Genomic DNA, 14,188 nt, shown 5'->3' with positions numbered 1-14,188 from the left:
CAATATTTGGTATGATCACCTTTATTCTTCAACATGAACCTGTACGTTCTTAGGCAGGTTTTCCTATAATTTCTTTAAGCAGTCATCGGGAATAGTTCTCCAAGCTTTTTGAGGAACACTGAAATTCACCATGCAAAGTTGTGCCAAATTTTCAGCTAACAGCTCTTTGGGAATCACTTTGTTAGTGCAAAAAATACTATTTTATGCCTGTCAAACACTGTTATTGTTGGCATTTCTCAAAGATTCAGCTAAAGCAATGGAAAATGTTTGCAACAGGCTGCTTGTAACAAATTATCTAAATATTTAAAACTGATTCTTTACTAAATTGCTTGTTATCTGTCAACACAACACTTGTTCATTCTGGTTCAATCTTGAGATAAGTGCCTTTTTTTAAGCTCATTGTTAATTGGCCTAACAAAATGGTCTAAAAATGGTCGGGTACAAGGACTGGACTGAAAATGCGTGAAAAGGCAGCAAATGTCCAAAAAAACAAAACAAACCCAAAACATTGAAAGCCTGGAGAACTATTCCTCAAGGATTTTTTTTAAAATTTAGCTCCTTTGAAACTAAATATCAATAAAACGAAATGAAAACAAAAGTACAATTATCACATTGAAAAAGCTGAATAAAGTGGTCAGTGAGTGTACATTGTATTGTATTGTACCAGAATGCATCAATGTAACTCCACTTGTAATATGGCCACTGGAACAGCTCCCATAGCCCCGACTGAAGATCCAACTGTTCTTCATTAAGCATCACTGATATGTTACACTGATAACATTACTGAAAGCCTAAATAAATGTTATGTGATGTGAAATAGGAACTGGCTGAGTCAGGATATGACTATATCTCAGCCTTCATAGCAATGTGTATGAGTGCGAGTGTGTCCGTGCATTAAACAAAGTGTGTGAAGGTGAATGAGAGCATTCCAATAAGCAGAGTGCAGCTGTTATTAGATTTGGATCCCTGCAGTCTTTATTAAACCTCAGTTCAGTTCTCTGTAATAGAGAGTGAGAGCAGAGTTGCATCTTTATGAAACAAGGAGGACACAACCAGAGACATGCTAACACATGTGCACGCACACACATACACTCACAAACACACACACTCAAGAGCAAAGAGGACCATGTACTTTGTATAGAAATGCAACAGGGACATAGTTATTGCCTGCAATATGTGAGACGGGGACTGCATGAAGGGAGGACACTTGGAACGATGAAGATTAAGTAGCTTTTCTAAAAACTCAGAGGAAAAAATGTAAGAAATGATTGGGGAAGAAAATTATGGACACTGAAAAAGATGAAGGTGGACACAGAAAGGAATAGAGGTGGCAAGCAATTAAGAAGGAGGTGCGCAAAAGGGCAAGTGGACCCCAGAGTAGATACAAGACAGAATGGAGTACAGGGCCAATAAATAACAAGGAAGAGGAATGGTCACACTGCTAAGAGTCAAATATGTGCTGTGCCCTGTTCATCCTCACAGGACTTCTTTTGCTTAGAAGAGGGTGAGAGAGTGGTGCAGTCTCCAGCTCATGAGTATTCCACTGAGAGTGAAAGAGAGAGAGAGAGGTGGGAATGGAGAGGGAGAGAAACTGAAAGAAATAAAGACTTGACAAGTTCAAGAAAAAATATAAAGAAACATGGACAGAAGGGGGATGCTTTTTGTGAATAACAGGAGAAGGAGTGGAGCAAAGGAAGAAAGCTGGAGAAAAAGTAACAGGGTGGGAGTGTCGTAAATTATAGTGGGAGGAGGAACAGGAAGAGAGGAGTGAGGAAAACTCCAAGGCTGACTCAGAGGGATCCCTTCTCACTTCTCATCTTATCTCAACTCCTCCCTCCCTACCTTCCTCACAGGCTTGAAGGGAAGCTACATCACATTCTTATTCTTTCATGTTCATTTGCTTTTTATTCATTCTTTCACTCCTTCTGTATCAACCCTTAGGTGGAGATTAAAATAGAAGGAACAGCTTCCTTAATATTTACCGTCTTTCTTGGGTTCTATTTTTCCCTTACTCCAGGGCAAAGCCACATAAAATTCCAGCTTAGATTTTAAAGGAATGAAGGAAAAATATATTAAATAAAATACTGTTTGTCATTAAATAAAAGGAAGTCTAAAATGAAAACAGAGACACACATTGATACTGAAGAAAAAAAACATATCTGGATCACTTGACATACTGATGAGCAGGACCAGAATATAGCAGCGATTGATTAGCTGCAGACTAGCTATTGATTGCCTGTTGATTTTTAAATAGATCAACGATGGATTGTTTGCTGCTGAGTCTTCAATCACATAGCTATTCCTTTGACCGACTAGTCACTGACCAGTTTCACATGAATGATAGTGTTCAATTGTGATAAATTAAATTGCTGCACCCATGCACACAATTCATTACATGCCAAAAAAATGCTCAGTGCTGACTAAAACTGCACGTGATTCAGGCTGGCTAGTGAACATGAGGCAAGGCAAGGCAAGGCAAGGCAAATTTATTTGTATAGCACAATTCAACAACAAGGTGATTCAAAGTGCTTTACAGAGGCATGAGGTTGAATTTAAGGCCATTAGTAATAACAATAACCTTGAAGGACCATAACAGTAGGATATTGCTGCCACGACGACAAAGAAAATTGCCAGTATCATCATCTATCGATAAAAAACGAATAAAACCATATGCCATTCATTGCGACAGCGCTAATGCTTTGGGATGGTACCACTGTGGGTTTCCTGTGTCAGTAGGAGGTATTTGGTCTCCAGCAACACTTAGGTGGGTGGTATGCATCAATAACATCCAACTAACTGCCAAAATCCAAGGTTTCCCAGCAGAACATCAATGTTATTCGCTTCACCTGTCTGTGGGTTTAGTGCTGTGGTTGTTTAGTATACATTTATGCTATGACTAAAGTCTAATTGCTAGTTTAATGCCTTAAATATAGTTAATTCTTGCAAAATTGTTTTAAGTTTCAGGGTAACTGCATGCATTAGAAAACAGAGCTGATCAAGAAGAGGTCAAGACACAGGGCTTTTTGAAATTTGCTAAAAGCCACCCTAGCTGACACCAGCAGGTTAGGACATGACCTTTATATGCACATTTCCATGCTCGCGACTGCTAAGTAGGTTGATAATTTACAGAACAGGAAACGCCTGTTCGTAACAAACATCCGCAGTCTGTTCAACTTAAACTGTGTGCCACACTGTACATGATAGAGTGATTGTTAGTCAGAAGCATAACAATGTTTCTGTTGAATATGTATCTGCATCAGTCAATGGCTCCTGTTTATGCAGCAGTGTTCCTGCTCATGTTTATTCATACGCTGATTAACTCTGCAACTGCTGTTTCTGCTGTGTCTCTAATTAGCATTTTGTATCAGGCTACATCTCACTAAGTTAGATGTATGTTAGGCAAGCATGGGTTTTAATTTCAGTTAGAGGGCAAGTGTGGGATGATCCTGTCAGCCAGGGTGCACCATATGGGGATATTTGGAAAACAAACAAACTAACCGGAAAATAAATAAATAAATAAATAAAAAGGATGAGAGTGGAATATGAGGACAGGTGGTGTGTTCAGCAGGGAGCAGGTAGGTGCGTGGGCAGGACTTTGCACCCTACTGCTACTCTGATTGGACAGCAATGTCCTTGCCTCAGGCTTGTGACCCTGTCCAGTATCAATAGCGCAGATGCACAGCTTGGAACATTATGAATGACCAACAAGTGAAATCTGTTAATACACTGACTAGCTTCAGGTCCATTTTGTGATAACATTAATTGCTCCTGAGAGACACTGGGCACAGACTCCAAGTCCCTTATCCCTCAAACACTTTTGCAATATTTCATTAAATATCTGTATGATCTCTCAGGCTCTCCTTGTAGAATCACGCAAGCAAATATTTTTAAGTTTCACTCTGTTAAGTAGATCAACATTTTATTAAATATAAGGTGTAACTTGCTGGTAGAAAGTGCCTTTAATCAGAGATCATTTCTCTAAGCACATTTAGTGAAAATGCTTTTTTGTAACAGCTCACAAATATGGAAAAAATACCACATAGAAAAAAGTGTTTCATCATAGTTTATCTTTGTATAAATGTTTACTTCACTTCTGTCTTTTCAGTTTCTATCTGAGAGTAAAATCCTTGGTAAACAGAGGTCATGTGACTCTGGTTTCTCTTGATGTTGTAGTTAATCTTTAATTATTTAAGGCAGGGGATCTCAAACTTTTAGCATGAGGGAAAAAAAACTAATTGACACTGACTAATTAAATGCATCTACCATTTGCAATGATAGATGCATTTGGAATTAACTTTCAAAACACTTGTCACGTGAAGCGTCCCAGTCATAAGAGAATTTGTTGCTCTTTGGTTGCCAAACACGATCCTCAGATTAGCTTCAGGTAATCAAGATAATCACTTCTTAATACTGTAGAATAATTGTTTAAAGCCTGATCTCTTAGCTATGGTCTCCTTGTTGTTACTTTGAATCTCACTGACGTAAAGGAGCAAGCGTCACCATAATGTGACAATGGACATATTTTTACAGGGTGCTATGCTTAGGGAGGATGTGATCACATGTACGACACTATCATGTAGAAATATTTATATCAGCCAGTCTGCCCGCTGTCTTTGTCTTCTTTAAAATTATACTCAAATCAAATGTGCTATATCCTCCTGTCTCATGTCAAATGTGTTGATAGGTAAGCAATATGTTTAACTCAGTCTTAATGAAGGACACAAGTAGTAAAAAAAAAGGACCAAATGCATAAATAAACTATTCAAAATCTCCTTAAAAAAATAAATACATATATATCTTGCTTATACAAACACTTGTGTGTACAGGTATGCAAGAAGAATAAAAACAGAAAAAGAAAAAAGATGCGGAGAGATCGAGACAGAGAGGGAGAGACATTTTGCCCATATGTGCCTCGGATATTAGGACAGCTGGCTGCTGAATACTTGAAGGATGCTGTTTATCTAACTTGTGGGAGGCAATTACTTACACTATGCTGCACAGAGGCAATCGCACGCACACACACACACACACACACACACTAACGTGAAATACATGTGTACACCATGCACACTTTGTGATGAAAACAACGGAGAAATGCTCACACTTGCTAATGCATAAGAAGATGTGCATACATGCATGCACACACATGCACACACACACACACCCAGGCAGCCTCAGTCACACACACAAAACATAAGCACACAGAGGGTTCACTTAATGCCACTACCAGACTGAGAAGAAGGATAATTAATTCACCCTCAGCTCACTGTTGGAAGCTAACAATGATATTTAGTCTAAATTCAACACTTAGAAAAGAGGCTTTTATCCAACTTGATTTGCAGACAAGACAATGGAGGAATCTGACTATAAAGCTTAAAAATTAAAAATGAAATGCATGTAAAAGAATATTGGTTTTTGGAACCAAATCAGATTTTTCAGAAACTAGCTAAAGCCACTATTTCATCATTTTTATTTTTGTCTTAAATGACCTGCCAGAGCTGTAAAGTGCACTTAGCACCTGTTGCTTGGTAACTGACAGATCCATATGCATTTTAGTGTTAATACAGGCAAGCTGTGTTATTTAAAAACATAATGCACTGTTAAATGTTTCATTTGTAATACGCTGTTTCTTGGCCCTGACAAAAACGCATGTACACAATAACGCATTGATAGCTATTGTTGGAAAGCAATAAGTACAACAGCAGCGTGCCTTCAGAACATGGGTTCAACTGGAAACTTTTGCAGTTCAATGGCCTTGTTAAGCATGCGTGCTTTACATAAAGGCTAAGCTACTGTGTGTGTTCCCAAAGAAACCGACTGCAGTAACAGATGCCTTCTGAGGTAGTGTAAAAGTAGACACGGGGTAATCCATTAAACCCCAGTATATGGGTGTGTATTTTTGTATTTTTACCCCAATAGCTGGTCCAGGTATCCTCCATTGCCCACAGCAGTGTTAATATTCTGCACACATTGGGTGCTGCCAAACCCCATTAATCATGTTTGTGAATGTCTAATCTCAACATTACTTGCACTGGTTTCATTTTCATGGCTGTCTGCAAGATTTATAATGGCGTTTGGAGAAGGTGTATGTGGTGTGTGTGCACACAGGTGCGCGTGTGTGTGTGCAAGAGATGTAATACACTGTTACGGAAGCATGCTCTTAAGTGTGTCACCTTGTTGAGGAGAAGAATGTCCTGAACGTTCGGTTAATGCTCCCTGTGGAGGTAGGATGGTAGGGAGACAGCACGATGACACACACACATCCATTACTTTAAATGTGTGTTCTACGTGAAATGAGTTTAAGCAAGTCTATATAATGTGTGTGTTTATACTGGTGTGTGCATGTGTGGGTGAGTGTGTGCATGTGTGTGAGGATACATGCTTGGCAAAATGCTTGACCTGGTTGTGTCCTCATTTGTTACCATAGTGACTATAAGTGGCCTTCAAGAGATGTCCATCCAGATGATAAGATCAGATTACATCAATGGAGGGAAAGAGCAGAAACAAACACTGGGGTGAGCGAGGGAATGAGTTTAAACAGGGATGCGAGAGGGTCTTAGGAGCCTTTAAAGTAATGTAGGGATCAACATACGCAGGCTGACTACAATACTTGATTGTCTTGTAAAGATTAATTTCCTTGAACCACCATTACGGGCCTGAGCACAGAGATGCACAATCAAAAACACACCTTCAAATACAACATGATACCAGTACCAGTCAGAGAGTGACAAAAGATGAACAGTACTCATTACCTAACACTAACAGTCTGCTTGGAGACCTGGATGTGGATGACCCTGCTAAATGCAGGACAGAGGGACTGTTTGTCTAGAAGAAGGCTGTCTAGAGACATTGACTGCAGACAACAGACTAAAAGACTGACAATCACATAGTGAAGAACGGGAACTTTTCCAAGCAAAGAGAAACTGGTTATGATACAGTAGATGATAATGTGACTACAGTGTTGTTTAGTTCAGTCACTGAAACTGACTCATCTACTGATGAAGGATGAAAAAGTGGAATGACTTTAAATTTTCACATTATTACAATATTGGACATTCTTTTTTAATTAGACAACACCACAAATCAACACTGCAATATTAGATTTAAAGAAAAGCCTGAAGATTCCCACTCACTGAGGAAAACAGACACAGAATACAGTCCTCCAGCAGTCAAACTATTTGTTTTTCATGAAATAATGGCACACAATTTTGTCTTGTTAATGGTTTAGCTGTTCAAGCACTTTGTCATCCTTCTTTCAAACAATAATATATCATTTTACCTTCATGTTCATCATATTCATCATCATTGTCAAGAGAGTAATCATCAGCATCCTCACAGCATGGACTGTCTGCTATAAACCACCACAGAAATCAATAAAGAGCTGATAAACGTGTAACTTTAGAACTTTAAATGGCACAAGCAAATACACACACAATAACAGCTAACTTGTATGGTTTATCCTAACAAGCACAACACAAATTGTAAAATTTTTGTTGCGTTTTAATTTGCAAACTGTCTGAAAAAAATATATTAAAAAAGTAATTAAGGATGACTCTTCACTTTTTGCTGCAAGCCCTCTTCAACTGCCAAATGAAGCTGTTTAAATAGTTTGCTTTTATTAGATTTTTAAATTTATTTCAAAGAGTTTCCAATTAATATCTTGCAGTGAGCAAAAAAAACCCCCAATAATAATTAACTGTGGATACATATAAGAGACATCATATGGTTCCTACTTGAACTATGGGTTCTACGTTTAACTACAGGCTATGGGATGTGTTGCAATACAGATCTGTTGTATTTACCATCTGAATCCAGATAATCATTGTTCACTAAAAGTGACAGGACACAAGAAATGGATACACTGTTGATACTATTCTCAGTTTTTTTTGGATTAGATGCATTATATTGTAACAGAAAATGAGAAAATTATAGACATAATGAAATGGGAATACTACATGCTACATTCTACTGTGTAGAACAACACTATGAGTCTAATCAGTAAAGATCTTCAATGATCACATGATGTTTTAAACTCTTTCTTGTACAACATACAACAATCTATGCCTCAACAGGCTGCCAGTCTTACAGGTGAGCTAATGACAGTTACATGTGTAAGCTTGTGCTCGCTCATGTAACCATGGACTCTAGCCAGAGACTTACTCACACAGAAACACACAAACACAGAAATCATTTAGTAAGATTTACCCAGTCTGATCTCATCATAGGGATGCTCCTCTGGTATAGCAGGTGATTAGCAAGGATGTGTGGACATTAACAGGAGGACAGAGATTAGCTTTGGTTGGATATTGGGGGCGGGAGCTAATTATCTAAACACAAATGAATCATCTTCATGTTAGAGGTCCAACGAAGTAGCTTATTTAGCTTTGGGAAACAAATAATACTGATGATTTTTGCTTGGCATGCATGCAAATTCATGTAAGCACACATAGAGAAACTACTCTTGCATCCCTAAATGTGTTTTTGATCTGTCATGATAATCAGACAAGAAAAGATAAAGAAAAAAGATCCTCCTATGTTCCACGATCTCTTTTACTTGTTTTACGTCTTCCTGTCTCCCACTGTTAAAGAGCCCTACTACTATTAGCAGCTCATTCATTTATGAATGCAGATTAGATGAGATCCATTATGTATCAAACCAAAGGTCATACATGCCTAAAGAAAACGGCTTCTCAAGCTGAGCCTCCCTTTGTGCCAAGAGAGCTGGTCATTCTTTTTAAGATTGTAAAAACACTAAACAGATTTTTCTTTCTATTTTTTTACTAAACAGGGTTTTTCCAGGCTCAGAATGGGCATTGTGGGGTGGCACGATAGTAGAGTGCAGACTTACTCTGTGTTACTTTATTTGATAAAAAGCTTTTTGAATTTTCTGACCATCTGATAAATAAAAAAGTGAATTACACTTAATTACATGAAACCTTGATTAACAAGATAAGTGTTCTATACACAAAAGAAAGAAACCACAAAAAACAAAACTCATTAAACCTGAACGGCCAGGACCTTAAGCCTTTCAATAACCAGCTGACATCAGTGACATATTTCTCATTTTATATCCTGAGACTACATAAAGGCAGTAAACGCAACATAGTTATGGTTATGATGGTCACTGTTGCATAAGGGAGCCAGATGGTTAACTTGGCCGGGCCGGGGTGCTGGCAGCTATGCAACGATAAGCTCGTTTCCTGCATGGCTAACATGAAATAACGACAAAGCAGTGGGTTTTCACATTAGTGGCAGGGTTATGGATTTGGTTGCACAGACAGAAAAGCTAGTGACAGCAGATCCATTCAGTGGATGGAAGCATACTAGGCTGCTGTTGAGTCATCACATTCACAATAACATTTGTGTCAACCTCAGTATGCATCACTGTTTCATAAAATGCTGTATCACTTGGTTTTCTACAGGAAAAACAGCACTCTGTTAGCTTTAAACAACAGCAGTATTTCCACAAAACAGACACGATACTATGAAAAGGAGGCGTCAAAACACACAGGAGGAGGTCTGCTGAAAAAAAAGTTTGTCAGGGAAGACAGAAGACAGAAAACAGTTTGGTGAATACTTCTGTATGTGTAAGGACAGTGAAGGCATTGTGGCACTAGGTTTAGAGTAGTGTTTGAGTGACACGCTACTGAATGTTTTTAAGAAAGGAATAAGAGGGAAAAGGTATGGTGTGTGTATGTGTGTGTGTTTGTGCATGTCGATCATGTGTGGGGACATTTGTGTGCTTTGATTGTTTGCACAAAATCCAAATTGAAATGCCAAATTGACCCTTAATCTGTACTTCCTGTGCCTCTGTAGATCTGAGAGCAACATAAGAGGTCTCCGCATGAGTGTTGCCCTACTCTCTCTGGTCTTTCTAAGGACAGGAGGGAACTGTTTCCATTAAGCTAATGTGGGTTTGATCCATGGTGATGTATGTGAAGTGGCAGGATGTAGGGATGTGGGGTCAATGCGGTGCTGGGTGTCTGTGGACAGGCGATAAGAGAAGGGAGAAAAGCAGTTGTGTGTTCAGGGGGAAGCACTCTAAGAGAGGAGGAAGAACACAATATATGTATGCAAACCAGCAACCAATAGCACACGGGACCTGTTTGAATTTGCATGCCCTCTCCTTGAAGTAATCACAAATTTGTACTGAGATTGTACACACATCACAAGTGGATTCAAACAGGGCCAAGAGCTACTTGCTTCACTGTAGGTGTAGGGTTGACACACTGTGGTGTGCGGGAGAGGTACAGGGTGAGAAGAATATTATTGCGTTTACCTTCTACGTCATTACAGTCATAGTCTTGAGTGAAGCATAAATGGAGACAAAAGCACACACAAACACATGAAAGGAAAACCACTGCACCTCTGTGTAAAGCAGAAAACAGCACATTTAAGAGGTTAATGAAATGAAATGACTCCCAGACAGAAAGATTACATAACTGCTATGCAACAAAAAATCGTAGTGAAGTAATGGTTTGGTCTGCTTCTGAGAAGTATGAGAGCATAGGAATGTTTGATTTTTCTTACACTGCAAGAAACCCAACTTTGATACTCATGCAAGCCACATGTAGTTCTGGACTTTGCAGCACATCGTAAACATTGGTGATGATGGAAAGTTACTGTCATGCTATGAAATACAACATGTTAACAACAGTAGTGTTATTACTACCTACTTTAGTAGGTTTAGGGAGCTAGTCAAACATGTAGTAGCCATCCTACCTTTGACCCGTTCTCCACGGTTGAGTTGGATCTCTCCCTCCCCCTGTGGCGTGTAGGGCTTGACCACAATGAAGGTACGTCCTGGGACGGCACTGTAGAGTTTCCGTTTGGGCCCGCGGGAGCCTGACAGTGCTGGAGGCGTGTGATGAGGTGGGCTTGGGTCTCTCTGCACAGAGCCAGGGCTGTAAACAAATACATATGTCACTGTGGTGATTCCAGGGAGCTGGTAACTGAAGCCTGTGGTCACCGACATGTTCGTCAGCGGGACAGAAACCTGGTGACACCCCCTGGTTGTTATGGTGGCCAGGGAGGGATTCATAAACAAGTTCCAGCACCTGCCAATGAAGGGTCAATAGTCAGTGTTCCATGGGAGAGTCATCAGTGGAGAGCACACCCCTCACAGCCACTACCTCACCTTTCCCTTCTTCTTATTCCCTCTCTTCCCTCCTTAATCGCAATAGACAGTATCCTCCTTGCTCTCTTTTACCTCCTCCTTCTATCTCTCCCCTCTCCCTCGCATCCTAATCGAGGTAGAAGCAGAAACATAACGGTTAGAGGAACTGCACTGCTTCCTTTTCTGTGTGGTTCTGCCAGATCCGTCTGGAAGCCCCCTCCCCTTAGTCCAACACATCCTGAGTTGGGTGTCCAGCAGAAGTCCCCTACAGAAAGGGACAGAAATCCCCCATACGTCCCCAATTCCAGATGCTCCAGGCTGGGTTACAGATCTTGCCTCGTCCTTGAGTCCTGGTTGTCCTGCTGTGGAGGAGAGAGGCTGGGTTTGCTCCCCAACTCCCGTTCCCTCTCCCGGGAGTCCCGCCGCGTCTGCCTCTCCTCTCCCCTCCACCCCTCACACATACACGCTCTCTCACACACGCTCGCACACACTCTGGCAATGCTGCTGCTACTGCTGCTGTTGCTTTGCTCCGTGGCTCCCCTCCCCTTTGACGGCTCGCTCACATTCACACACCACAAGCCCTCTATGTGCATTCTAGCTGTGTGCATAGGCACATACACAGACAGCCCCCTCTGCTCCCGCTAACACTGCACCTTCACTAGCACGGCACATGCCGCCACCAGCATGTTGCTAACACGTCGCTTACAGACATACACACTCGTCCCAGAGCACGATTGATCTCCTGCCTGTCTGCCTGCGAACGTGCACGCACCATGGCTCCCTGAGGCAGGCAGTGATAGTATGTGTATGTGTGTGTGTGTGTGCTTGTGTGCAGTGGGGTGGGGGTCAAAAAGCTCCAGCCGATTTGGTTTAATTGTCGCTCCTCCCTCTTTTCCCTCGTCTCAAATCCTTTCCCTCTCTCTCCCATTCTCTCGCCTTCATTTCACCCTGTTATCCCTTTTCTCCTCAACATTTCTCTCTGCTGCGTCTTCGTTCTCTCTCTTTCCTTTTCCATCTTTGCTCTCTCTCTCTCTGGCGGTGAATTCTAATACAGCAGCAGCAGCAGAGCTCCGCCTAGTCTTCATTCATCACTTCTTTGCCACCGCTCTGTAAGTTGCATTCAGCGTCACTCTGCCTCTTGTCTGATCAGAGCTTCACCATAGGTCAAAAAACAAAAAGCAATACATCTATAGTAATCACAAATAGGAGATTAATAAAAATCAAATGCTTAAAATGGCATTTCACCAATCTGAGATGTTCTTGTTTCTGTTTCACATATAGACAGGAGACTGTATTTTTACTGTAACAAGTGGTTTTCTTATGCCCTGAACTTGGACCTTGATGCTACTCTCTGCAACGTTTACTTAAAAGACAAGAAATCTCTAAACCTCTTCATCACTTTCACTCTCTTTCACTCTTTTGCCATTTCTCCCTCAGCATATTGTATCAGTCACTTTATAGCCTTCATTCGATCCTTCACCAACCTCATGTGCCCTTTCCTCTTATTTCTAAATCCTTCGGTCTACTCTTTCCCTGATTTCAAGCATTACTTTGTCTCTTTCTCGCCCACACTCTCTATTGCTTTTCTTGCTCTCCTCATCCGACCCAGCCTCTCTTTCTCTGCCTCCCTCTCTATCGAAACAACAGCTCGCTGACGGCTTTCCAATTACCGCCGGGACTGAGGCCCAGAATGGCTGCCGCATTTTAATGTCAGAGCCCGAGCACTGAACATCAGCAGCGTGCACAGCGGAGGAAGCGTGCACAATTGGAGAAGCAAGGAGTTGAGGCTATGTCAGAATGACACAGATGTGGAAAAAAAACCCTTAAAGGACCATTTCATCCATTTCAATAACTCATATATACCTCCTCCCATCCACTACACTTACTGTGAGGTTGTGTACACAGCCTAACCTTTGCTGGTCCTTGCAATTAAGCTGACCGGACCTGGGTGACACATATTATCTACTGTATGTGTCAGACAGAAGGGAGATGTTGGAGCTGTTTTTGCCCTCTCCTTGCCAGTAATAAATTGCTTTAGTTGCCAAGGATGAGGTTTAAACGGCACTTAGAAAAATTTAGATAAAAATCTTAATGATCATAAACCTGAAATAAAAAAAGCAAAAAAAGCAAAAGCAAAGTGGATGAGCTAAGTCAAGCAGACAACTACAGCTGAACTGCACACATAAGACTCACTTTGTGTCACTTTTCCTCACCTAATTTATCAAACACGCCCTCTAAATTTAGTGGTCTAATTAAGCTGCAAAGTTCCCATGTTTCCCTCTGCCACGTCATTGGTGTTGCTCCCCTGCTTCGTGGCTCCGCTGCATTATTTATTCCCCTCCAGCACACCACCATCCACCTGTAGGCACCGGGGGGATTTTTACTCATCACTTCCCAATTTGTTTGCGTATTATGTTTGTGGGAAGTGACGAGCTTGGAGCCCAAACTCCAAATTGTAATTATACTCTTCTGCTGTAATAAATTATTCCAAGCTTTGATTTGCCTGACTGAAGACGAGCCTAAATGGCTTTTATTACATTTTCTACTTTCTCGATGTTGTTGTCAATGTTGTATATCAACATTTCTCAATAGAAAGCAATTTCCATTGCAAGAGTTAGTTAACTGGTTGCTTCAGGTATATCCTAGATTGTTTTGTGTTCTCCGTGGTTATAATATTGTTTAACAGCTTCCTGGAAGAGGGTATCAATAAGCTTTCTAAAATTAGTCTGAGATGGACGGACAACAAAAAGTTGACTATTTAAAAATGTTAAAGGGATTTCTAATTGATTTATCATGTGCTGTTGAGTGGCAGCACTCAGCAAAGGCAGCTGGGTCCTTGCCTTTCTCTGGAGCTTTATAGAGTCCATATCATCAAAAACATTCACTGCACTTTTTTTCTTTTCTCTTGTTTTGCTGCAATATTGAGCGTAGCTTCAGAAAAATACAAATGTAGGACCCATTACATCTACCCTTAAGCATGCACTTGTGCACAAACTCCTAATGCAATCTACAGTATGATGGATACTCATCGTTTCCTAGGACACCAGGATTTGTCTCCGTTACGATGGCAAC

The 14,188-nt window shown here is 40.7% G+C and overlaps 1 protein-coding gene across 4 annotated transcripts in view; it reads right to left on the bottom strand.

Moving 5' to 3' along the window:
* Positions 1 to 14,188, bottom strand: part of shank3a (SH3 and multiple ankyrin repeat domains 3a) — a 225,956-nt gene that overhangs the window by 57,697 nt on the left and 154,071 nt on the right. For all 4 annotated transcript variants that reach the window (XM_040025475.1, XM_040025476.1, XM_040025478.1 and 1 more), the window contains 2 exons: positions 10,723 to 10,904; positions 10,280 to 10,303 (listed from right to left, as the gene is read on the bottom strand). In XM_040025475.1, the coding sequence (XP_039881409.1) occupies positions 10,280 to 10,303; positions 10,723 to 10,904 (206 nt within the window). The remainder of the gene's footprint in view (positions 1 to 10,279; positions 10,304 to 10,722; positions 10,905 to 14,188) is intronic.

Source organism: Simochromis diagramma, unplaced genomic scaffold (genome assembly GCF_900408965.1).
Source record: "Simochromis diagramma unplaced genomic scaffold, fSimDia1.1 OVJJ01000293.1, whole genome shotgun sequence".
Classification (NCBI taxonomy): Eukaryota; Metazoa; Chordata; class Actinopteri; order Cichliformes; family Cichlidae; genus Simochromis; species Simochromis diagramma.
Note: the sequence above shows the minus strand (reverse complement) of the source record. Positions and strands in the feature narration are given on the sequence as shown.